General features: G+C 44.2%; 1 protein-coding gene across 15 annotated transcripts in view; it reads left to right on the top strand.

The window, feature by feature from the left end:
- The window catches only part of CDC25C (cell division cycle 25C), a 55,002-nt gene extending 36,720 nt beyond the window's left edge, over positions 1-18,282 (top strand). For 7 of the 15 annotated variants that reach the window (NM_001280334.1, XM_054684095.1, XM_009449514.4 and 4 more), the window contains 7 exon segments: positions 11,436-11,582; positions 12,812-12,913; positions 13,990-14,052; positions 16,285-16,383; positions 16,922-17,055; positions 17,419-17,530; positions 17,710-18,282. In NM_001280334.1, the coding sequence (NP_001267263.1) occupies positions 11,436-11,582; positions 12,812-12,913; positions 13,990-14,052; positions 16,285-16,383; positions 16,922-17,055; positions 17,419-17,530; positions 17,710-17,859 (807 nt within the window). In that variant the 3' untranslated portion in view covers positions 17,860-18,282. 15 annotated transcript variants of the gene reach the window in all.
- The last annotated feature ends 7,411 nt before the right edge of the window (positions 18,283-25,693 follow it).

The raw sequence follows: 25,693 nt of genomic DNA, 5'->3' as shown, positions 1-25,693 counted from the left end.
CCCTGAGGTGAGTATGCTTGGCGTGTTTATGGGACAGCAAGAAGGCCAGTGTGGCTGAAGCGGAGGGAGCAAGTGGAGAAGGGTAGAAAATGAGGGCAGAGAGGAGTTAGCAGAAGGACAGATCGTGTAGGGCCTTGTAGGCATTTGTAAAGACTGCAAAAACCGAGTCAGACGGAAGCATCTCCTCATGTGTACTACTGCAGTATTTCCCCACTCCTATATTACCAATTTTCCCTTCTACTAGAATAAGAGTTCTCAAATTTTTTGGTCTTAGGACTCCTTTGTAATCTTAAAAATTACTTACAACCCCTTGCCTTACACCTGAGCTTAGAGAAAAGCATTCAGCTTTTTATACATTGAGTATGATGTTAGCTATACATTTCTTGAGAAGCCCATCATCAGGTTGAGGAAGTTCCCTTCTATTCCTAGTTTGCCAGGAGATTTTAGCAGGAACAGGTTTTTTGTTTTTGTTTTTGTTTTTAAAGAGACATGGTCTCACTCTCTTGCCCGGGCTGGAGTGCAGTGGCACAATCACAGCTCACTGCATCCTCAAACTCCTGGGCTCAAGAGATCCTCTTGCCTATGCCTCCCCAAGTAGCTGGGACTACAGGCAAACACCATCACCCCTGGCTAATTCTTTTTTTTTTTTTTTTTCCCTATAGAGATGGGGATCTCACCATTTTGTCCAGGCTGGTCTTGAACTCCTGGGCTCAGGCAACCCCTCTGCCTCAGCCTCCCAAAGTGCTGGGATTACAGGCATAAGTTACCCTACCCAGCCCTTTTCTCTGTATCTATTGAGATAATCAAGTGAGTTTTTTTTTTAATCTGTTAATATGATGAATTACTTTTTTTTTTTTTGAGATGGAGTTTCGCTCTTGTTGCTCAGGCTGGAGTGCAATGGTGCAATCTCAGCTCACCACAACCTCCGCCTCCTGGGTTCAAGCGATTCTCCTGCCTCAGCCTCCCGAGTAGCTGGGATTACAGGCATGTGCCACCACGCCTTGCTAATTTTGTATTTTTAGTAGAGACGGGGTTTCTCTATGTTGGTTAGTCTGGTCTCAAACTCCCGACCTTAGGTGATCCACCTGCCTTGGCCTCCCAAAGTGCTGGGATTACAGGTATGAGCCACTGTGCCTGGCCTACGTTTTTGAATGTTAAACAACCTTGCAATCCTGTGATAACCTCACTTGGTTGTGACATATGATCCTTCTTATATGTTGTTGGATTTCATTGCTAACATTTTGTTGATAATTTTTACATCGGCCGAGCACGGTGGCTCATGCCTGTAATCCCAGCACTTTGGGAGGCTGAGGCAGGTGAATCACTCGAGGTCAGGAGATCGAGACCAGCCTGGCCAACATGGTGGAACCCCCGTCTCTACAAAAAAATACAAAAACTAGCCGGGCATGGTGGCACACACCTGTAGTACCAGCTACTCGAGAGGCTGAGGCAGGAGAATCGCTTGAATCAGGGAGGCAGAGGTTGCAGTGAGCTGAGATCGTGCCACTGCAGTCCATCCTGGGAGACAGAGCGAGACTCTGTCTCAATAAAAAGGCCGGGCACAGTGACTCACACCTGTAATTCCCAGCACTTTGGGAGGCCAAGGCAGGTGGATCACCTGAGGTCAGGAGCTCGAGGCCAGCTTGGCCAACATGGTGAGACCCCATCTGTACTAAAAATACAAAAATTAGCCAGGTGCGGTGGCACACACCTGTAATTCCAGCTACTTGGGATACTGAGGCAGGAGAAACGCTTGAACCCAGGAGGCAGAGGTTGCAGTGAGCTGAGATAGCACCACTGCACTCCAGCCTGGGTGACAGAGCGAGACTCCATCTGAAAAAAAAAAAAAAATTTTTTTTTTTTTTTGTGTACCTCTATGTTCATGAGAGATATTGATCTTCAGTGTTTTAGCTTTTCATGTTAATGTTTTGGTATTGGTATCAGTGTAATGCTAGCATCATGAAATGATTTGCAAATAATTCCCTCTTTTTTTCAATTTTCTGGAAGAGTTTATATAGAATTGGTTTTATTTCTCTTTTAGATGTTTGGCACGATTCACCGGTGAAGCCACCTGGGCCTAGAGATTTCTTTGTGGGAATGTTTTTAACAAATTCAACTTACTTTACAGATAGGAACTACTCAGTTTAACTGTTTCTTTTTGAGTGAGTTTGGTAGTTTGTGTCTTTGAAGGAATTTGTCCACTTTAATTAGGTTGTCAAATATAGTGGCATAAAGTTGTTAAAAATACTTCCTTATTAGCGTTTTAGTGTCTGTAGAATCCATAGTGATGTCTCTCATTCCTGATATTGGTTATATGTGTCCTCTGTCTTATTCCTGATAAGTCTGGGTAGAGATTTATCAATATTGATCTTTTTAAAAAATCATCTTTTGGTTTTATTGACTTTCTCCATTGTTTTTCTGTTTTCTATTCCATTGATTTTGCACTCTAATCTTTGGATACTTTGAGTTCAATTTGATCTTCATGTTTAGTTAAGGTTGAATCTAAGGTCATTGATTTGAGACCTTTTTAAATAAGGGTATTTAGTACTTTAGCTGCATCTCACAAATTTTGATATGTTGCATTTTCAGTTTTATTCAGTTCAAAATACTTCCCAATTTCCTTTTTTGGTTTCTTTTTTGATGTAGGGGTTACTTAGAAGCTTGTTATTTAGTTATTTGCAAATATTTGAGGACTTTTTGAGGACCTCATATTTGAGGACCTTTCTGTTATTGAATTCTAATTTAATTCGATTGTCAAGAATATATTTTATATGACTTAAATCCTTTTAGGTGCATTAAGATTGGTTTTTATGGTCCAGAGTATGACTCAGAACATCTTGGTAAATGTTTAGTGTAACTTAGAAAATGTATAGTCTCTATTCTTGAGTAGAATATTCTAAGTATGTCAAGTAGGTCCGGTTTATTTATATTGTTGAACACATCTATATGCTTATTAGTTTTCTATTAATCTATCAATTTTTTTTTTTTGAGACAGAGTCTCACTCTGTTGCCCAGAATGGACTGCAGTAGCACAATCACGGCTCACTGCAGCCTCAACCTCCTGAGCACAAACAATCCTCCTGCCTCAGCCTCCCAAGTAGCTGGGACTACAGGCATGCACCACTGTACCCAGCTAATTTTTGTATTTTTGTAGAGACAGCGTTTTACCATGTTGCCCAGGCTGGTCTTAGACTCCTGAGCTCAAGCAACCCACCCGTCTTAGCCTCACAATGTGCAGAGATGAGTAATCATATGGTTTTTGTCATTTATTTTATTGATCTGGTGGGATACGGTGGCTGATTTTCAGATGTTATATCAACCTTGCATTTCTGGGATACATCCTACCTGGTCATGGTTTCAGTCTTTTGTTTTGTTTTGTTAATTAGAGTTGGGGCGGTGCCTCACTATGTCGCCTTGAACTCCTGTGTGCTCCAGCAATCCTTCCACCTCCGCCTCCTGAGAAGCTAAGACTACCGGTGCACACCACTACACCTGGCTAGTTTCAGTAGTTTTTGTCTTGTTAGGAATTAGTCCATTTCATCTAAGTGGTCTCATTTCTTGGCACACAGTTATTCACTAATATTTCTTCATGATCCTTTTTATTTCTGTAAGGTTGGTAGTAATGTCCCACTTTCCATTCCTGATTTTGTTAGCTTGAGACTTTTTTTTAATTGTTCAGGCTAAAAGTTTGTCGATTTTTGCTGATCTTTTCAAAGAACCAACTTTTGGTTCTGTTGTTTTTCTATTCTCTTAAGTTCTGCTCTAATCTTTTTTATTTCCTTCCTTCTGCTTGCTTTGGATTTAGTTTCCTCTTAGGTGGGAGTTTAGGTAATTGATTTGAGATCTTCTTTTTTATTTTAGGCATTTATAGCTTTAAATTTTTTTCTAAGCATTACTTTAGCTGCATCCCATAAGCTTTGGTATGTTGTATCTTAGTTTTCATTCATCTCAAAGTATTTTCTGATTTTCCTATGATTTCTTCATTGACCCATTGGTTATTAACAAGTGTGTTATTTAATTTTCTTTTTCTTTTCTTTCTTTTTTTTTTTTTTTTTTTTGAGACGGAGTCTTGCTCTGTCCCCCAGGCTGGAGGGCAGTGGTGTGATCTTGGCTCACTGCAACCTCTGCCCCCTGGGTTCAAGCAATTCTCCTGCCTCAGCCTCCCAAGTAGTTGAGATTACAGGCGTACACTACCACGCCTGGCTAATTTTTGTATTTTTAGTAGAGATGGGGCTTCACTCTGTTGGCCAGGCTGGTCTCGAACTCCTGACCTTAAGTGGTCCTCCCGCCTCAGCCTCCCAGAGTGCTGGAATTACAGGCATGAGCCACAGCGCCTGGCCTTTTTTTTTTTTTTTTTTTTTCCAGACAGAGTCTGCCTCTGTAACCTAGGCTGGAGTGCAGTGGTGTGATCTTGGCTCACTGCAACCTGCGCCTCCCAGATTCAGGCAATTCTCCTGCCTCAGCCTCCCGAGTAGCTGGGACTACAGGCACCCGCCACCACACCCAGCTAATTTTTGTATTTTTAGTAGAGATGGGGTTTCACCATGATGGCCAGGCTGGTCTTGAACTCCTAACCTCAGGTGATCCACCCGCCTCAGCCTCCCAAAGTGCTGGGATTACAGGTGTGAGCCACCGCACCTGGCCTATTTAATTTTCATAAATTTGCTAATTTTCCAGATTTTTTCTGTTAACTGATTTCTAATTTTATTCCATTGTGGTCAGAGAACATATTTTGTGTGATTTCAATCCTTTTAAATTTATTGAGGCTTATTTTATTTTATTTTATTTTTATTTTATTTTATTTTTGAGATGGAGTCTCACTCTGTCACCAGGCTGGAGTGCAGTGGCACGACCTAAGCTCACTGCAACTTCCGCCTCCCAGGTTCAAGCGATTCTCCTGCCTCAGCCTCCCGAATAGCTGGGACTACAGGCATGTGCCACCACCCCCAGCTAATTTTTGTATTTTTAGTAGAGACAGGATTTCACCATGTTGGCCAGGATGGTCTCGATCTCTTGACCTTGTGATCTGCCCGCCTCAGCCTCCCAAAGTGCTAGGATTACAGGTTTGAGCCACTGCGCCTGGCGAGGCTTATTTTATGTTCAAGCATATTGTCTATTGTGAGAATGTGCCATGTGTACTGGAGAAGAATGTGTATTCTACAGTTGTTGGGTAGAGTGTTCTCTAGGTGTCTGTTAGGTCTGGTTGGTTTATAGTATTGTTTAAATTAGTTTTTGAGGTTTCTAAAAATGGTATCACTGGGTGTGGTGGCTCACATCTGTAATCCCAGCACTTTGGGAGGCTAAGGCAAGAGGACATTTGAGCCCCAGGAGTTCACAACCAGCCTGGGCAACAAAGAGAGACCTTGTCTCTACGAAAAAAAAAAAAATGCAAGGTGTGGTGGCTCAAGCCTGTAGTTCCAGCTACTTGGGAGGCTGAGGTGGAAGGATCACTTGAGCCTGGGATGTCGAGATCGCAGTGAGCTGTGATCATGCCACTGCACTCCAGCCTGGATGAGAGAGTGAGACCCTGTCTCAAGAAAAAAAAAAAAGGTACCATACTAAATGTGGCTGTCTCACTGGCTGCCTTGTTATTCTCACCCAGGGCCATTGCATTTGTTGTTCCTTCATCCTAGAACTTTCTTCCCCAAGGCAATGCATGATTTTCTTCCTCATTTCAGTCTCTGTGTATATGTCTTATAAGGACCTTTCCTGACAGACCCCTGTGTTTTTCTTTTCATCCTTCTTTGTTTTGATTTATGCCATTTATCACTATGTGAAAAAGTACAGAGTATATTTATTAGTCTACTTCTTTGTTTCTTTTACTCTTTTGTTCATTGCTGTGTCACCTAGTAGGTACTCAAAACATATCAAGCTTCCAAATGTGAATTTGGAAGTTCTGAAGTCAGAGCTGAGGACTTGACTAAAGATAGAAATTTGGAAATCATTAGCTTAGAGTGAAAATTTAAATTCACAGGTAGAAGAAATTACCTATGGCTAGAGAGAGGAGATACAAGAGAAAAGGGCCAGGGCCTAGCCCTGATGAATCCAGCATCTGTTAGAGGTTTGATAGGTAAGGAGGCCTAACAAAGAAAATTGAGAAGGAGCAGAGGAGAGGGCACAGAGGTAGAAGCATCATAGTTCTTCTAGTGTAGGGGCTGCCTGTACTAGAAATAAAGAACTAGGCCGGGCACAGTGGCTCATGCCTATAATCCTAGCACTTTGGGAGGCCGAGGTGGGCCGTCACTTGAGGTCAGGAGTTCGAGACCAGCGTGGCCAACATGGTGAACCCTGTCTCTACTAAAAATACAAAATTAAAAAATAATAATAATGGCCGGGCGCGGTGGCTCATGCCTGTAATCCCAGCACTTTGGCAGGCCGAGGCAGGCGAATCACGAGGTCAGGAGATCAAGACCATCCTGGCTAACATGGTGAAACCCCGTCTCTACTAAAAATACAAAAAAATTAGCCTGGCGTGGTGGCGGATGCCTGTAGTCCCAGCTACTTGGGAGGCTGAGGCAGAAGAATGGCGTGAACCCGCGAGGCAGAGCTTGCAGTGAGCCGAGATCGTGCCACCGCACTCCACCCTGTGTGACAGAGCGAGACTGTGTCTCAAAAAAAAAAAAAAAAAAAAAAAAGTGGCCGGGCGTGGTGGCTCACGCCTGTAATCCCAGCACTTTGGGAGGCCGAGGCAGGCAGATCACGAGGTCAGGAGTTTGAGACCATCCTGGCTAACACGGTGAAACCCCGTCTCTACTAAAAATACAAAAAATTAGCTGTGCGCGGTGGCGGGCGCCAGTAGTCCCAGCTACTCTGGGGGCCGAGGCAGGAGAATGGCGTGAACCTGGGAGGCGGAGCTTGCAGTGAGCCGAGATCGCGCCACTGCACTCCGGCCTGGGTGAAAGAGCGAGACTCTGTCTAAAAAAAAAAAAAAAAAATTAATAATAATAAAATAAAAATACAAAATTAGCCAGGCATGATGGCGCATGTTTGTGATCCCAGCTACTCAGGAGGCTGAGACAGGAGAATCATTTGAACCTAGCAGGCAGAGGTTGCAGTGAGCTGAGATCGCGCCATTTCGCTCTAGACTGGGCAACACAGCTAGACTCTGTCTCAAAAAAATAAAATACAAATACAAAAATTAGCCGGGGGTGGTGGTGCACGCCTGTAATCCCAACTACTTGAGAGGCTGAGGCAGGGGAATCGCTTGAACTCAGGAGGTAGAGGTTGCAGTGAGCTGAGATCGTGCCACTGCACTCCAGCCTGGGTTCCAGAGGGAGACTCCATCTCAAAAATGAATAAATAAATAAATAAATAAAAATAACTAAAAGAGTAGGAGGTGCCATTAAAGCCATCAAAAATGGAGTAGCTAACTTAATGGAAGCCGACATGAGGTTCAGAAAGATAATGTGGCTAGAGAAGTGACTGTCAGATGCTGCAACATGAAGGCTGTTGATAGCCTTGACAAGAGCAGAAGAGTGGTGCAGACAGAAGCCGGGCTGGCTTATGTGTACTCAAGAGTGTGTAGGCCAGTTTATAAAATAATAATTATTCAATTCAGTTTATAAAATAATAATTATTTAATTAAGCCTTTTAATAGAATCTGCAGGTTGAATCTAGTAAGTTTTCCTCCCTTCTTTTTGGCTTTCTCAGTGTTTAAAAACTCCCATATTTGGAAACTCTCTAGTGATTCCTTAAAGATTGAAAATGGGTAGATGTTGAATGCTATCTAAGCCAGATGATCCTGGGATCTTCCCACACCAGCTTCTGGGAACTGGGAAACTTCTAACTAGCTAGACAGAACTAAAGTACCATCTTCATTATCTCTCCATGGCCTAGCACTTATATCCTTTGCAATCAGTTGACATTTATTTTCATGTAAGTGTATAGGAAAGAAGTAGCTTGCTCTTTCCTTTTTTTTTTTTTTTTTCTTAAGAGAAGACAGGATCTTGCACTATCACCCAGGCTGGAATGCAGTGGCATGATCACAGCTCACTGCAGCCTCAACCTCCTGGGCTCAATCGATCCTTCCACTTCAGCCTCCCAAGTAGCTGGGACTACAGGTGCACGCTACCATATCTGGCTAATTATTGTATTTTTTGTAGAGACAAGGTTTCACCATGTTGCCCAAGCTGGTTTTGAACTACTGGACTCAAGCGATTTGGAATCACCTTGGCCTCTCAAAGTGTTGGGATTACAGGTGTGAGCTACCATGCCCGGCCGCTGAAGTAGCTGTTTCTGTTTGCGAAAGTAGTTTTCTGCTATCATTTATTTTTGACATCTTGTCCTTGGACTATATGCAGATGTTAATCACCTTAATTATCACTATATTAGCTACCAGAAACCTAAAACATTGAAACAAGGGAATAGAGATTTGAGAAATAGACCTATGCATATATGTAATTGGTAATTCAGCCAAGATACAAAATAATCAAATGGAGAAAGTACAGTCTTTTTAACAAATTGTGCTGGAGCAATTGGAAATCCATACGTTAAAAGATAAAAGTACTTTAACCCATACCGTACATCATATATTAAAATTAACACAAAATGGATCATAGCTCCAAATCTAAAACCTTAAACCATAAAGCATCTGAAGAAAGGCCTGGCACAGTGGCTCATGCCTGTAATCCCAGCACTTTGGGAGGCCGAGGCTGGTGGATCACCTGAGGTCAGGAGTTCGAGATCAGCCTGACCAACATGGTGAAACCCCATCTCTACTAAAAATAGGAAAATTAGCTGAGCGGGGCCAGGCGCGGTGGCTCATGCCTGTAATCCCAGCACTTTGGAGGGGCGAGGCGGGCAGATCATGAGGTCAGAAGATCGAGACCATCCTAGCTAAGATGGTGAAACCCCATCTCTACTAAAAATACAAAAAATTAGCTGGGCATGGTGGCGGGCTTCTGTAGTCCCAGCTGCTCAGGAGGCTGAGGCAGGAGAATGGCATGAACCTGGGAGGCAGAGCTTGCAGTGCGCTGAGGTCGCGCCACTGCACTCCAGCCTGGGTGACAGAGCAAGACTCTGTCTCAAAAAAAAAAAAAAAAAAATTAGCTGAGTGGTTGGGCACGGTGGCTCACACTTGTAATCCCAGAACTTTGGGAGGCTGAGGTGGATGGATCACGAGGTCAGGAGCTCGACACCAGCCTGACCAACACGGTGAAACCCCGTCTCTACTAAAAATACAAAAGTTAGCTGGGCATGGTGGCAGGCACCTGTAATCCCAGCTACTCGGGAGGCCAAGGCAGGAGAATCGCTGAAACCTGGGAGGTAGAGGTTGCAATGAGCCGAGATCGTGCCACTGCACTCTAGCCTGGGTGGCAGAGCTAGACTCCATCTCAAAAAAAAAAAAAAAAAAATTAGCCAAGCATGGTAGTCAGCACCTGTAATGCCAGCTACTCCAGAGGCTGAGGCAAGGAGAATCACTTGAACCTGGGAGGCGGAGGTTGCAATGAGCCGAGATCATGCCATTGTACCCCAGCCTGGGCGACAGAGTGAGACTCTGTCTCAAAAAAAAAAAAAAAAAAAAAAAAAAAATCCAAAGAAAACGGAGACAATTTTTGTGACCTTGAGTTGGCAAAAATTTATTAGATACAATGCTTAAAAATGGATACAGACTGGGCATGGTGGCTCATGCCTGTAAATCCAGCACTTTGGTGGGCCAAGGCGGATGGATCACTTAAGCCCGGGAGTTCGAGACCAGCCTGGACAACATGGTAAAACCCCCTCTCTATAAAAAATACAGAAATTGGCTGGGCATGGTGATGCGCATCTGTAGTCCCAGTTACTCAGGAGGCTGAGTTGGGAGGATCGCTTGAGCCTGAGAGGCAGAGGTTGCAGTGAGCTAAGATTGTGCCACTGCACTCCAACCAGAGTGACAGCGAGACCCTATCTCAAAAAAAAAAAAAGATAAGTTTCAATTAGCTAATTAATTCCAAACTCTTAGTAATATGGCTCTTAGCATAATTATTATGGTGTGTTCTAGAGAAGCCGCTTTTGAAATCCTCATCTAGCTTTCCCCTGCCTTCTCAGGGGAAAATTGAAGTTATATGAAGTCCTGTCTGTCATGGAGACCAGGCACCCTACTCCTCAGTGCCTCACCATATCTCCTTTCCTACCCTACCTTTGGTTGATCCATTCATGCATCACTGGCTTCGTGGCCTTGACTGTATCTCTTGGCTTCTTCCTTTTGGGCTTTGGCTTCTGCTACTGCCTAATTATTTCTCCATTTTCCAAGTTAGGCAACCAAGAGAGGGAACCTGATTGGCCTAGATTATTTTTGCTTATTCTAGACCACTAAATAGATGTGTTCAACCAGCAATATGGTCCAGTCATCAGTGTCTGGGGGGTAGGGTGGTGGGGACATAGGGCGATGTTTGGAAGGAGTCTAAGGGTACGTATAATGTGGACTGTACCATCAGCTGGTATCACGAACAAGAGGTAGGACCATGTGTGTAATAAACAACATAATATCCATAGCTGTCGTAAAGCAAAATGTTGTTATTCTTATTTTCTTCTTCCAGAAACCATTGATCATCAAGCTGCCTTCCAGTTATGGCTCTCTTATTGTATAGCCCCCCTCCTAAATCAGTCCATAACAGGTAGTGCGATAAGTGTTTAGAGAAGGAGCTTTTGCCTATTCTCTAGGTGAGAGGTAGAGATCTCAAAGTATGTGGCAACAGAGGATAGAATTGTGGATTAGTTGGAAGGTGTTATTATCAGAGGTCATTTGATAGACCCTCAACTCTGAATATAGCACCCAAACCATGCCTTTCAAATAAACAACAGTCTATCCTCTTATACTTTAATCTGTTCCTGTGTAAGCAATTCTCAAGGCTAGTTCTTCATGACGTTTGAGCCACTTTTTTTTCCCTGATGGGTTTCATAGTATCCATCCTATAATGGTCAGCATGCTATTTGATTTTAGTGTGTCCTTTTTTCTTGCATGATGCTTCTTTTGCTATTTTTCTTCTTGGCTTTTCATCTTTAGGTTTGTTGAGGTCCTTAAATCCTGATTGTCAATGTCCTAGGATCCCAGAGACAAAATGGACTTATGTTTTTTGTTTTTGTTTTTTTTTTTTGGTCACATAACTGGAGGGACTGAGCTTGTGTTTGCTTTCTGTTAGAAGAACTGGTGCATCTAAGACAGTCAGCTGCAGAATTTGGTTTGGCTAGTTAAGACGTCCATGGAGATGGAATATCATGCAGTCCAGGTAGATATTAATGGGCCTATGAAGACAGGTTGCCTACCCAGGGCTTCTCAAACTTGAGAAATCACCTGGGCATCTTGTTAAAATGCAGATTTTAATTCAGTAGGTTTGGGGTGTGGCCTAACATCTGGAAATCTGCATTTCAAAGAAGCTCCCAGGAGATGTTGTTGCTGCAGGTCTGCAGACACACTTGGAGGAGTAAGAACTAGGGGGTTTAATATTCCCAAACAGGTGAGCAGAAGTGGCCTATATCGCTCCCCGTCGATGCCAGAGAACTTGAACAGGCCAAGACTGAAGCAGGTGGAAAAATTCAAGGACAACACAATACCAGATAAAGTTAAAAAAAAGTATTTTTCTGGCCAAGGAAAGCTCAGGAAGGTAAGAACTTTTTAAGATGAAAATCTTGTTCATCTTCTATCTCATGTCTTTGCTTTTCTGGTATGAGGATTGTTTTATTATGCCTTTTTTGTCTTCTTCCTCTTTACTTTTACTTTTTCCTCTTTGTTCTTTCCATCTTTCTGTCTTTTCTACATCTGTATCCACATGTGAAATATATATATATAAAATATTTATATAACATAGATACATAAAGTATATCTATATTGTACTTTTAGAAATGTTGTCATAGGCCGGGTGCAGTGGCTCACGCCTATAATCCTAGCACTTTGGGAGGCCGAGGCAGGCGGATTGCCTGAGCTCAGGAGTTCAAGACCAGACTGGGCAACACAGTGAAACCCCGTCTCTACTAAAATACAAGAAATCAGCTGGGCGTGGCAGCATGTGCCTGTAGTCCCGGCTACTCAGGAGGCTGAGGCAGGAGAATCGCTTGAACCCGGGAGGCGGAGGTTGCAGTGAGCCAAGATTGTGCCACTGCACTCCAGCCTGGGCGACAGAGCAAGACTCCGTCTCAAAAAAAAAAAAAAAAAAAAGAGAAATGTTGTCATCATACCGTCTTCCCAACCCTTTTTCTTAAGATCTGAAAGAATACAAGGGAACTTTGGTATGGATATTTTACTGCTGTTTTACATGCAGTCTGACAGAAACAACATCATATAGCAGGTTGGTTTTGTGGAAAGCAACTTCTGAAAAACTTAGCCTTTGTCCTTTACCCTCCCCAACTTTAAAAAAATTAAATAGATGGGAGGATCACTTAAGGTCAGAAGTTCAAGACCAGCCTGGTCAATATAGCATGACCCCATCTCTAATAAAAATAATAATAAAAGAAAAAATTAAAATTCTAAATATCTTTGGATATTTTATAAAATCAACTTATTTATTTATTTATTTTCCCCTGAGATGGGGTCTCACTCTGTCACCCAGGCTGGATTGCAGTGGCATGGTCTTGATTCACTGCAGCCTCAATATTTATTTATTATTAAAAATAATAAATAAACAAATGGAGTCTCACTCTGTCTCCCAGACTGGAGTGCAGTGGTGCGATCGTAGCTCACTATAGCCTTGGCCTCCTGGGCTCAAGCGATCCTCCTACCTCAGCCTCCCAAGTAGCTAGGATTACAGATGTGCGCCACCATGGCCCACTCCATCCACTGGTTTTTAAACCTTTAACATGAGGATTGGGTGTGGGGTGGGAATCTTGTCATCTTCAGGGCTTACGTTTAAAGAAGACAGTCTCTCTGTGTGACATTAATATCACTCAGATGCTGGAGGAAGATTCTAACCAGGGGCACCTGATTGGTGATTTTTCCAAGGTGAGTTTGGCTATACCCATCCTGTATTTCAGTGAGTCATTTTGGATCTGAATCTTCTCTGTTTGCCGAGAATGCCTGGTGTAAATATGCGTCCTCACCAAGTACTCTTTGATAACCTGACAGTGCTCTAGTGGTAGAACCAGGCCCTAAGCCTTTCCAGAGAGAAAGTATTTCTTATTCTTCTGGGAAGATCCAGAACAGAGGGGAAAGTATGAGACTTTTTACCTTTTTTCTGTTTAAAAACATATTTTAAAATTATGTAAATAATACTTGGTTGTTACAGAAAAAGTAGAAAATGAAGAAATTTATCCCAAACTTTATTAACCAGGGTAATATTGCTTAGTATATACCCTTTTTTCCCCCCTACTGTCTGTGTAATTGCAGAAGGTACATATTCTTACAGATTTTTTTCTGTGTTTTCACAAACACATATACAAATACAGTTTTTGCTTTTCTACAAAAACAGTTTATATTGTTTTGTTATCTGTTGTTTTTCCTCTCATTTAATAATTATATCAGGGGCATCTTTTTTCATATTAATAAGCAGTTATGCTTCATTCTTTCTTTTTTTAAGATTCAAGGTCTTGATCTGTTGCCCAGGCTGGAGTACATTGGCATGATCATAGCTCACTTCAGCCTCGAGCTCCTGGCCTCAAGAAATCCTCTCTCTCCTTGGCTTCCCAAAGCACTGAGGTTACAGGCATGAGCCACCATGCCCAGCCCATTTCATTTTAATAGCTCCATATTATTTCTTTTTTTTTTTTTTTTGGCTGCTCATAATTTCTTCATAAATCCCTTCTTGTAAGATATTTGGTTTTACAATTTTTTCTTATGAATGATACCAAGATGAATATATTTGTAGAGAAATCTAAAACTTCGTACACATCCTTGATTTGTTCTTTAGGATCAGTTCTTAGAAATGGACTTGATGTATATGCACTTTATAGAGACACTGATTTTTTTGAAGGCCTCTGGGGTTTTAAGGGTCACTTGGAAAGAAGGACAAAATAAGGGTCTTTGATCTCAAACTTGGGTGTGGAATACTTGCTGTTATTTCAGCTCTTGTGTATTTCTAGGTATGTGCGCTGCCAACCGTGTCAGGGAAACACCAAGATCTGAAGTATATCAACCCAGAAACAGTAAGCAGATTTCTGGAGATGGTAACTGGTTACATAAGCTACCATCTGGTCTATTCTGTCCCTAAAATCCCCATTTCCATTTGTATTTCTTTCACTGTGTTCACTCACACAGGCTCCTTATTCAACTGAAGTTATATTGAAGGACTCATTTTTTTCCCCATTCTTCTCTCTCCTTCGTTTTTAGTTAAACAAATGATACATAGTTTTTGTAAAAGGGAAAAAGGGAGGGGTCAGGCATGGTGGCTCACGCCTGAAATCCTAGCATTTTGGGAGGCTGAGGCAGGCAGATCTCAGGCACTTGAGGCAGGGAGTTCGAGACCACCCTGGCCAACATGGCGAAACCCCATCTCTAATAAAAATACAAAAAATTAACCAGGCGTGGTAATGTGTGCCTATAATCCCAGCTACTTGGGAGGCTGAAGCACAAGAATTGCTTGAACCTCAGTTGGGGAGGTTGCAGTGAGCAGAGATCGTGCCACTGTACTCCAGCCTGGGCGACACAGCGAGACTGTCTCAAAAAATAATAATTACTTAAGAAAAAAGGGAGAAAGAAAGGAAAATAAAAAATCACACACAAAAAATGGTCTCAATTAAGGTCTCAATTAGGGTGACCATGCACCCTCGTTTACATTTTACAATCCCATTTTCATCTATTAGTGAGGGTAATTATTAATAGTGTTTGCTTTCATTCTCAAAAGTCTCCCAGTTTGTACAAAAATTATTTGGTCACCATACCCACAATCTCATCACCAGAGATAACCACTAGTCATATTTTCCTATGGCCTTCCAGATTTTATTTTATTTTTAGACATGGAGTTTCGCTCTTGTTGCCCAGGCTGGAGTGCAATGGCACAATCTCGGCTTGCTGCAACCTCTGCCTCCCGGAGGTCATTCTCCTGCCTCAGCCTCCCAAGTAGCTGGGATTACAGGTGCCAGCCATCACACCGACTAATTTTTGTATTTTTAGTAGAGACGGGGTTTTACTATGTTGGTCAGGCTGGTTTCAAACTCCTGTCCTCTGGTGATCCACCCTCCTCAGCCTCCCAAAGTGCTGGGATTACAGGTGTGAGCCACTGCGCCCAGCCCCAGATTTTATTCTAGCATATGTTTTATAGAAATGGGATCATGGGCCTAGCACAGCTCACACCTGTAATCCCAGCACTTTGGGAGGCCAAGGCAGGCGAATCACCTGAGGTTGGGAGTTCGAGACGAGTCTGACCAACATGGAGAAACCCTGTCTCTACTAAAAATATAAAATTAGCTGGGTGTGGTAGCGCATGCCTGTAATCCCAGCTACTCGGGAGGCTGAGGCAGGAGAATTGCTTGAACCCGGGAGGCAGAGGTTGCGGTGAGCCAAGATGGCACCATTGTACTCCAGCCTGGGCAACAAGGGCGAAATTCCATCTCAAAAAACAAAAAAAAAGGATCATGATGAACGTATAGTATTGCAATTTGCTTAGTAAGACATTATAGACATCTTTCCATATCAATAAGGTATCTATATTATCATTTTAATGGCTATATAATGCCGCTCTATTCTACTGACATGTACAATTTATTTTACCAAACCCCTATTATTGAATATTGAAGTTATTTCTAATATATTGATAATATAAAACAATGCTGAGATGAATATAATTGTGCCTACATCTTTGTGTACTTTTCCTGTTTACTTAAGATGTTAGAAATTGCTGAGTCAAAGTGTGATTACATTTATTTGTATATGTATTTACAAAGTTCCCTTCAGAAAGGCTGAACCAATTTGCACTCCTACAAGTAGCTTCAGTTTCTTCCTTCCTTTAGGTATCAACCTTTCCCTTCCATATCCTTTCCTGAAAGACTTACTTTCTTCCCTTTTGATGGTGGGTAGGGAACCATTTTGCATTTCTTCCTGCAATTTCAAGCTCTCTAGCTGCTGCCTCTGCCACTGCAGAAGTCCTTGGGCATCTCCTGAGTCCAGCCATGCCTATCCCCAGATGGGTAGCCTGAATATGGTTTTCCTTGGTATCTTGTCAATGCCAGCTATTTTGGTTCTCTAAAAGGGCCACTTCCTGTTTCATTCTCTTTTGTGGAGTGGGGCTGAATCATTGCCACATATCAAATATGGGGTGACTTTGGAGGCTGGACATACAGTGGACAGAACAGGAGTATGCTTGTAAGGAACTGTGTCATTGACCCTTCTCTCCCTCAGAGTGGCAGTGAGCAGAATATTCAGTCATTGTTTCTGTCCAGGTGGCTGCCTTACTGTCGGGGAAGTTCCAGGGTCTGATTGAGAAGTTTTATGTCATTGATTGTCGCTATCCATATGAGTATCTGGGAGGACACATCCAGGTGAGACGACATTGTGGCCATTAGTAGGGGAGGGCTGGAGATAACTCTTTATTGAGAAGAGTCTGTGGACAAAGGGGTCTATGAACTCTAGAGTCAGGACAAAGATTACATATTTGAAGCACCTCAAGGCTGAGGTCCTCATTGTTTTAATTCTATATACCTTAAGCAGCTTACTTTCCCTTTCCCTCCTAGATCTATCTCCCTCTTTTCTGTAGGAGCCAAGGGGTCCTACCTAGAAATAAAAACATTAATCCAAGGACTGAAGCACTTTGCAAACACTTACTATTCATGAACATTCCTCGCAGTGATCCCTATACTTCCAGTGGTTCAGGTCTATGAACATTTATTGACCATCTACAAGCTCTATGCCAGGCGTTCAGGGTATATACAGAGATATACTTAGACCCCTGCCCTAAAGGTGCTTATAGTCCAGCTTTTCTGGTCCACATTATCCCAGGTTGGCGTCTCAGTCATTTCTAAGTATTGGCACTGTCTATAAGCCCCTGAGGAAATACTTACTAAAATTCTTCTTCTACAGGGAGCCTTAAACTTATATAGTCAGGAAGAACTGTTTAACTTCTTTCTGAAGAAGCCCATCGTCCCTTTGGACACCCAGAAGAGAATAATCATCGTGTTCCACTGTGAATTCTCCTCAGAGAGGGGCCCCCGAATGTGAGTGTCTAAATGGGGTCTGGCGGGTGATGGAAATGGATTTTGAGTTGGACTTCCCACACCAGTTCAGACAGAGACTGACTGGATTCTACAGTTTGAAGAATGTTAGGGAGGTTGAAGGAAGACGTTTCTAAAATTGAAAAGTTTGAAACAATAAAGGAAAAGGGATTGAGAATGAGCCTGCAGTGGAGGAAAGGAGGAAGGGTGGTACTACTTGGACCTTTTTTTGCAAACACAGGGAGATTGGAAGGTCCTTTTTGAGGTTGGCAATAGTCTACTCCTCTCTCCCCTCCCCAGTGAATGGCCCCTGGGATCCTGACCTTGTTTCTTTCCACCCCACCCATCTCTGGGTTCTCTCTAAAGGTGCCGCTGTCTGCGTGAAGAGGACAGGTCTCTGAACCAGTATCCTGCATTGTACTACCCAGAGCTATATATCCTTAAAGGCGGCTACAGAGACTTCTTTCCAGAATATATGGTAAAGGGTGGGGCATGCGGGGAGCCAAACTTTAACACGCAACTCCCAGGGCCTGCAAAGCCTTCAGAGAAGAAACTGCTGCTCCTCCTTAGCCACTGCCAGCAGCAGCATCTCTATTATCCTTCATAGGTAGAGTTCAGGAGTCTAGAGAATCCCTTACTCTGTTCCTTACCTTTCAGGAACTGTGTGAACCACAGAGCTACTGCCCTATGCATCATCAGGACCACAAGACTGAGTTGCTGAGGTGTCGAAGCCAGAGCAAAGTGCAGGAAGGGGAGCGGCAGCTGCGGGAGCAGATTGCCCTTCTGGTGAAGGACATGAGCCCATGATAACATTCCAGCCACTGGCTGCTAACGAGTCACCAAAAGACACTGCAGAAACCCTGAGCAGAAAGAGGCCTTCTGGATGGCCAAACCCAAGATTATTAAAAGATGTCTCTGCAAACCAACAGGCTACCAACTTGTATCCAGGCCTGGGAATGGATTAGGTTTCAGCAGAGCTGAAAGCTGGTGGCAGAGTCCTGGAGCTGGCTCTATAAGGCAGCCTTGAGTTGCATAGAGATTTGTATTGGTTCAGGGAACTCTGGCATTCCTTTTCCCAACTCCTCATGTCTTCTCACAAGCCAGCCAACTCTTTCTCTCTGGGCTTCGGGCTATGCAAGAGCGTTGTCTACCTTCTTTCTTTGTATTTTCCTTCTTTGTTTCCCCCTCTTTCTTTTTTAAAAATGGAAAAATAAACACTACAGAATGAGAGGTGTGATTGTGAGCCTAGCCTGCTCCTAGAAGATCTGTCTACAGAGGAGATCACCAAGTTAAACTACTTCAGACATACTATCTTTATTCATAGCTGAGGCCAACATGCTTTTCTCTAAACCAGTAATTCTTAGGCCGTGGCTCACACCTATAATTCTGGCACTTTGGGAGGCCGAGGCGGGTGGATCACTTCAGGTCAGGAGTTCGAGGCCAACATGGTGAGACCCCATCTCTACTAAAAATACAAAAATTAGCCAGGCATGGTGGCGTGTGCCTGTAGTCCCAGCTACTCAGGAAGCTGATGCAGGAGAATCGCTTGAACTCAGGAGGTGAAGGTTGCAATGAGATCGTGCCACTGCACTCCAGCCTGGGCAACAGAGAGAGACTCTGTCTCAAAAAACAAATACCAAACAACCAGTAATTCTCAAAGTTTGGACCCTAGATCATCAACATCATCTGAACTTGTTTGAAATACAGATGTTCAGGCCTCACCCCAGACCTCTTAAATCAGAACTTGTGAGGTTAGGGCACAGAAATCTGGGTTTTAAAAATCTCCCTTTTCAGTTAATTCTAATACATGGTAAGGCTTAAGAACCAGTGCTCAGTAATCCCAGCACTTTGGGAGGCCAAGGCAGACAGATCACTTGACGTCAGAAGTTCGAGACCAGCCTGACCAACATGGTGAAACCCCATCTCTACTAAAAAAAATACAAAAATTAGCCAGGCATGGTGGCACACACCTGTAATCCCAGCTACTAGGGTGGCTGAGGCAGGAGAATTGCATGAACTCAGGAGGTGGAGGTTGCAGTGAGCCAAAATCCACTGCACTCTAGCCTGGGCAACAGAGTAAGACTCCATCTCAAAAAAAAATGAACCAATGCTCTGGAATTAAGGTAAGCCTTTCAAACAGTTTTCTTCAGCAATGTCCTGGGCTTTCCTTTCCTAGATCATTCCATGGTATGCGTTACTAAAAGTGCACCACAGACTCAGCAGCATGTGGTATCTAGACATTCTCTAAGGCAAATGACAGATCTCAGCTGGGCTCAAAGGTTCCCTCTTGGCAGTGGCTCACACCTGTAATCCCAGCACTTTGGGAGGCTGAGGCTGGCGGAACACCTGAGGTCAGGAGTTCAAGACCACCCTGGCTAACATGGCAAAACCTCGTCTATACTAAAAATACAAAAGTTAGCCAGGCATCGTGGTGGCTGCCTGTAATCCCAGCTATTCGGGAGACTGAGGCAGGATAATCACTTCAACTTGGGAGGCGGATGTTGCAGTGAACAAGATTGTGCCACTGCATTCCAGCCTGGGTGGCAAAGCGAGACTCCATCTCAAAAAAAAAAAAAAGTTCCCTATCTATAGCCTCAGGGGGGTTTTGACTTTTAAGTCTTTTCTCCACTCCATTTCATGTCTCACAAAGACAAGTTTTAGGATTTAGGATGGTTGGAAGTAGAGATTTGTGATATATGAAGATAGGAATAAAACAAAGCAAGATCCATTAGACTTCAGGAAGATATTTAAACTGTACTCTTCTGCAGTATGCCAGGGTTTCCTTTCTTGGAGCTTTTTAATATGAATAGGCCTTTATCTGTAGTAAGGTGTGGCACTACTTGGTCTTGGGTGGCAGTAGAATTGACTACTTGGGTGGCAGTAGATTCCCTGCCTGCCTTGGCCTCCTTGGCAGTTGTCATTCTCTGGTATTAACCTAGTAGGACTGATAGCCCAGGATGGAACAGGGCGAAGCCCTCTACAGCCTAGGCTGAGACAGAACAGAGACAAACATACCCTCTTCCCAGGCTCTGAAACAGAGACACTTTTTTAAAGTGAGTGGGAGGGAAGGGGGGTTGTAGCCATAGGGCGGCCCATGCACGTGCCTGAGTGGTTGGACTGGCTTTTAATTTTTTTATTTGACAAGGTTTGCACATGCTCTTGCCCTAGAGTGTCACATGCATGCTTCACAGCAGAGGGCACTGCTGTTTTCTCCAAGCCATCCTGCTGAAGTCTGTAGCTTCCATTCCTAGCTACTGCCTGTCTGTCAAAAAGGAAGCTGCCTCTGTGGGCTTCTCCCTAATCCCTTGAACTCAAAGCCCAGAAGGTCTAGGGGAAAGAGAAAAGCTGCTGCTACGTTAGGTGGAGATGGCCAAAGGAAAGATGCTGCTCCTCTGCCCCACCCACACACATGCCCCTATAGGAATTCCTAGTAGCCAGAAAAGAAAACTGCTTGAAGCACCTCTTCGAAGTGTGAGGAGAGGTCCTTAACTCACTGCCTACCCTAGTGGGTCATTTCCATTTCCTGATAATTCTCCCCAGAAGGCTAGAACCAAGTCCCAACATAGATAGAGATTGATGTACATGTGCCCACTAGTCAGTAGTCTTAAGTGGAAAATCTGAGTTGCAAAACAAAACACTAAGGCTTAATTATCTTCCTCATGGAAAATTGTATTTTCACCAAAGTCAACATTTTTTGGTATTTTTTATTTTATTTTATTTTATTTGAGACAGAGTCTTGCTCTGTCACCAGGCTGAAGTGCAGTGGCACGATCTCAGCTCACTGCAACCTCCACCTCCCGGGTTCAAGCAATTCTCCTGCCTCAGCCTCCTGAGTAGCTGGGATTACAGGCATGCACCACCACGCCTGGCTAATTTTTGTATTTTTAGTAGAGACGGGGTTTCACCATGTTGGTCAGGCTAGTCTCGAACTGCTGACCTCGTGATCCACCTGCATCGGCCTCCCAAAGTGCTGGGATTACAGGCGTGAGCCACCACGCCTGGCCTAATATAAGCCCACTGATTTCTTGTAATATCCTCTCATTGTATACGGACTATATGATTTGATTCATGTTATTTTCAGGCATAACAATAGTAGCTAACATTTTTCAGGTGCTTACTGTATACAAGGCTATCTCTAAACTCATATATATATATATAAACTCATATATATATACACACTAATTTAATTTTCACAAGCCTGTGAAAGAGGTATTCATTATTATGTGCATTTCTTTATGAAGATAAATTGAGGAACAGAGGGATTAACTCTTTTTTATTTTATTTTATTTTTTTTTGAGACAGGGTCTCACTTGTTGCCCAGGCTGGAGTGCAGTGGTACGATCTCAGCTCACTGAAACTTCCACCTCCTAGGCTCAAGCAATCCTCTCACCTCAGCTTCCCAAGTAGCTGGGACTACAGGCATCTGCCACCACACCTGGATAATTTTTGTATTTTTTTCTTTTATTTATTTATTTTTTTTTTGAGATGGAGTCTCGCTCTGTCGCCCAGGCTGGAGTGCAGTGGTGTGAACTTGGCTCACTGTAAGCTCTGCCTCCTGGGTTCACGCCATTCTCCTGCCTCAGCCTCCAGAGTAGCTGGGACTACAGGCACCCACCACCATGCCCGGCTAATTTTTTTTGTATTGTTTAGTAAAGACGGGGTTTCACCATGTTAGCCAGGATGGTCTTGATCTCCTGACCTCATGATCCGCCCACCTCGGCCTCCCAAAGTGCTGGGATTACAGGCGTGAGCCACCACGCCTGGCCTGTATTTTTTTTTCTAATTTGAATTTTTTTTTTTTTTTTTGGAGACACAGTCTCGCTCTGTTAACAACCTGGAGTGTAGTGGCGCGATCTCGGCTCACTGCAACCTCTGCCTCCCAGGTTCAAGCGATTCTCCTGCCTCAGCCTCCTGAGTAGCTGGGACTACTGGCGTGTACCACCATGCCCGGCTAATTTTTTGTATCTTTAGTAGAGAAGGGGTTTCACCATGTTGGCCAGGCTGGTCTCAAACTCCTGGCCTCATGATCCATCGGCCACAGCCTCCCAAAGTGCTGGGATTACAGGTGTGAGCCACCCCACCCAGCCCTCTCCCTTCTAACTTTCATGGAGGCAATCTGAGCTCTAGTCTTCAATTGGAGCCTCCCAAAGTGCTGAGATTACAGGCGTGAGCCACTGCACCTAGTCAAGTAATAAGATCACAAAGCTAATTAATGGTGGAGTAGGGATTTGACCCAAGACAGTATGGCTCCAGAGCCTGTCCACTTCATGGATTTTGCTGTTACCAAACCTTCATCAAAGAACAGTGTGCCTGGCCAGGTGCAGTGACTCACATCTGTAATCCTAGCACTTTAAGAGGCCAAAGTGGGAGGATCCCTTGAGACCAGGAGTTTAAGACCAGCCTGGGCAACATAGCAAGACCCCATCTCTATAGAATAAAAATCAACTTAGCTGGGCATGGTGGTGCACACTTGTAGTCATAGCTACTGGGGAGGGTCAGGCAGGAGGATGGCTTCAGCCCAGGAGGTTGAGGTTGCATTGAACTATGATCCATCCACTATACTCTAGCCTGGATGACAGCAAGACCCTGTCTAAAAAAAAAAAACCACTGTGCCTTTCCAGAGTTGGCCCTGTATTGGGTGTTAAATCTATAAGAGCCTCAATGGCAAGCTCTTGAGAATTTAGGGCCATAAGGGTTGCTTTGGCTTGAGAGATAAGGATATGAGCAGGCACTAAAACCCCAGCCCAGAGACCTCAGTATGAGGCTATGTAGGGGGTGTGCTCGGCATTGGTGTCCTTGCACTGGTATTTATTCATCAGGAGGTAAAGAAATATTGAACAGAAATCTTTTGAGCTAAAAACTGCTTCTTGAGGCTGGGCGCTGTGGCTCATGCCTATAATCCCAAAACTTTGGGAGCCTGAGGAGGGCGGATCACCTGAGGTCAAGAGTTTGAGAGGAGCCTGGCCAATGTGGTGAAACCCCATCTCTACTAAAAATACAAACAGGCCAGGCGTGATGGCTCACACCTGTAATCCCAGCACTTTGGGAGGCCAAGGTGGGCAGATCACGAGGTCAGGAGATCGAGACCATCCTGGCCAACATGGTGAAACCCCGTCTTTATTAAAAATACCCAGCTACTCGGGAGGCTGAGGCAGGAGAATTGCTTGAACCCAGGAAGTGGAGGTTGCAGTGAGCCAAGATTGGGCCACTGCACTCCAGCCTGGTGACGGAGACTCTGTCTCAAAAAAAAAAAAAAAAAAAAATTAGCCAGGAGTAGTGGCAGGCACCTGTAATTCCAGCTACCAGGAGGCTGAGGCAGGAGAATCACTTGAACCTGGGAGGTGGAGGTTGCAGTGAGCTAAGATCACACCATTGCACTCCAGCCTGGGTGACAACAGCGAGACTCTGTATCAAAAACAAACAAAAACCTGCTTCTTGGGCTAGGTGTGGTGGCTTAAGCCTATAATCCCAGTACTTTGGGAGGCTGAGGTGGGAGGATTGCTTGAGTCCAGGAGTTTGAGACCAGCCTGGGCAATATAGTCAGACCTCTGTCTCTACAGAAAATTTAAGAATTAGCCAGGTGTAGTGGTGCATGTCTGTAGTCCCAGCTACTCAGGAGGCTGAGGTGGGAGGATTGCTTGAACCCGGGAGGTGGAGGTTGCAGTGAGCTGAGATTGCACCACTGCACTCCAACCTAAGTGACAGAGGGAGACTCTGTCTCAAAAAATATACATGAAAATTTTTTTTGCAATTGCTTCTTGTCAATCTCAGCCCAGGACCTGGGTGACCTCTGCCATAGAGAAGGGAATGTATTAAGCCATTCTTCCTTTGCTATAAAGAAATACCCTGTAATCCTAACACTGGGAAACTGAGGCTGGAGGATCACTTGAGCCTAGGAGTTTGAGACCATCTGGGCAACATGGTGAAACCCTGTCTTTACGAAGAATTTTTTTTTTTTAAGATGGAGTTTCGCCGGGTGCGGTGGCTCACGCCTGTAATCCCAGCACTTTGGGAGGCCAAGGCGGGCGGCTCACCTGAGGTCAGGAGTTGGAGACCAGCCTGACCAATATGATGAAACCCCATCTCTACTAAAAATACAAAAATTAGCCGGGCATGGTGGCATGTGCCTGTAATCCCAGCTACCTGGGAGGCTGAGACAGGAGAATCACTTGAACCTGAGAGCTGGGAGGCGGAGGTTGCAGTGAGCCGAGATCGCGCCATTGCACTCCAGCCTGGGCAACAAGAGTGAAACTCCGTCTCAAAAAAAAAAAAAAAAAAAATGGAGTTTTGCTCTTGTTGCCCAGGCTGGAGTGCAATGGCACAATCTCGGCTTACTGCAACCTCCGCCTCCCGGGTTCAAGTGATTCTCCTGTCTCAGCCTCCCAAGTAGCTGGGATTACAGGCGCCTGCCACCATGCCTGGCTAATTTTTTTGTATTTTTAATAGAGACAGGGTTTCACCATGTTGGTCAAGCTAGTCCCAAACTCCTGACCTCAGGTGATCCACCTGCCTTGGCTTCTCAAAGTGCTGGGATTACAGGCATGAGCCACTGCGTCTGGCCTTCTACGAATAATTTTTAAAAATTAGCCAGGTGTGGTGGTGTGCACCTGTAGTCCCACCTACTTGAGAGGCTGAAGTGGGAGGATCACTAGAGCATGTGAAGTTGAGGCTGTGGTGAGCCATGATTGCACCACTGTGCTCCAGCCTGGGCAGTAGAGTGAGACCCTGTCTCAAAAAAAAAAAAAAAAAAAAGGAAGAAAGAAAAAGAAAAAAAATACCTGAGACTGGGTAATTTTTTTTTTTTTTTTTTTTTTTTGGGACAGAGTCTTGCTCTGTCACCCCAGCTGGAGTGCAGTGGCATGATCTCAGCTCACTGCAAGCTCTGCCTCCCGGGTTCACGCCATTCTCCTGCCTCAGCCTCCCGAGTAGCTGGGACTACAGGTGCCTGCCACCACGTCAGGCTAATTTTTTTTTTTTTCATTTTTAGTAGAGATGGGGTTTCACCGTGTTAGCCAGGATGGTCTCAATCTCCTGACCTCATGATCCACCCGTCTCGGCCTCCCAAAGTGCTGGGATTACAGGCGTGAGCCACCGTGCCCGGCCTTTTTTTTATTTTTTTTGGAGACAGAGTCTCACTCTGTCACCCAGGCTATAGTGTGGTGGCATGATCTTGGCTCACTGCAACCTCTGCCTTAGCCTCCCAAGTAGCTGGGACTACAGGCCCACACCACCATGCCTGGCTGACCACCGTGCTTGCCTGGGAGACTGAACAATTTATAAGGAAAAGAAGCTTAATTAGCTCATGGTTCTGCAGGCTTTATGGGAAGCATGGTGTTGGCATCTGCTCAACTCCTGGGTAGGCCTCTGGAAGCTTACTATCATGTCAGAAGGTGAAGGAGAAGCAGACATGTCACACATCCAGAGCAGGAGCAAGAGAGGGAGGGAGTTATGGGAGGAGGTGCCACACACTTTTAAATGACTGGATCTCTTGTGAACTCAGTGACAGCTCACTTATCCCCAAGAGAATGGCCCAAGCCATTCATGAAGGATCCACCCCCATGATCCAGACACCTCCACCAGGCCCCACCTCCAACATTAGGGATTACATTTCATCATGAGATTTGGGTGGGGACAAATATCC

This window comes from Pan troglodytes, chromosome 4 (assembly GCF_028858775.2).
Source record: "Pan troglodytes isolate AG18354 chromosome 4, NHGRI_mPanTro3-v2.0_pri, whole genome shotgun sequence".
In the NCBI taxonomy this organism is placed as follows: domain Eukaryota; kingdom Metazoa; phylum Chordata; class Mammalia; order Primates; family Hominidae; genus Pan; species Pan troglodytes.
This window is presented reverse-complemented; position numbering and strand designations above follow the sequence as displayed.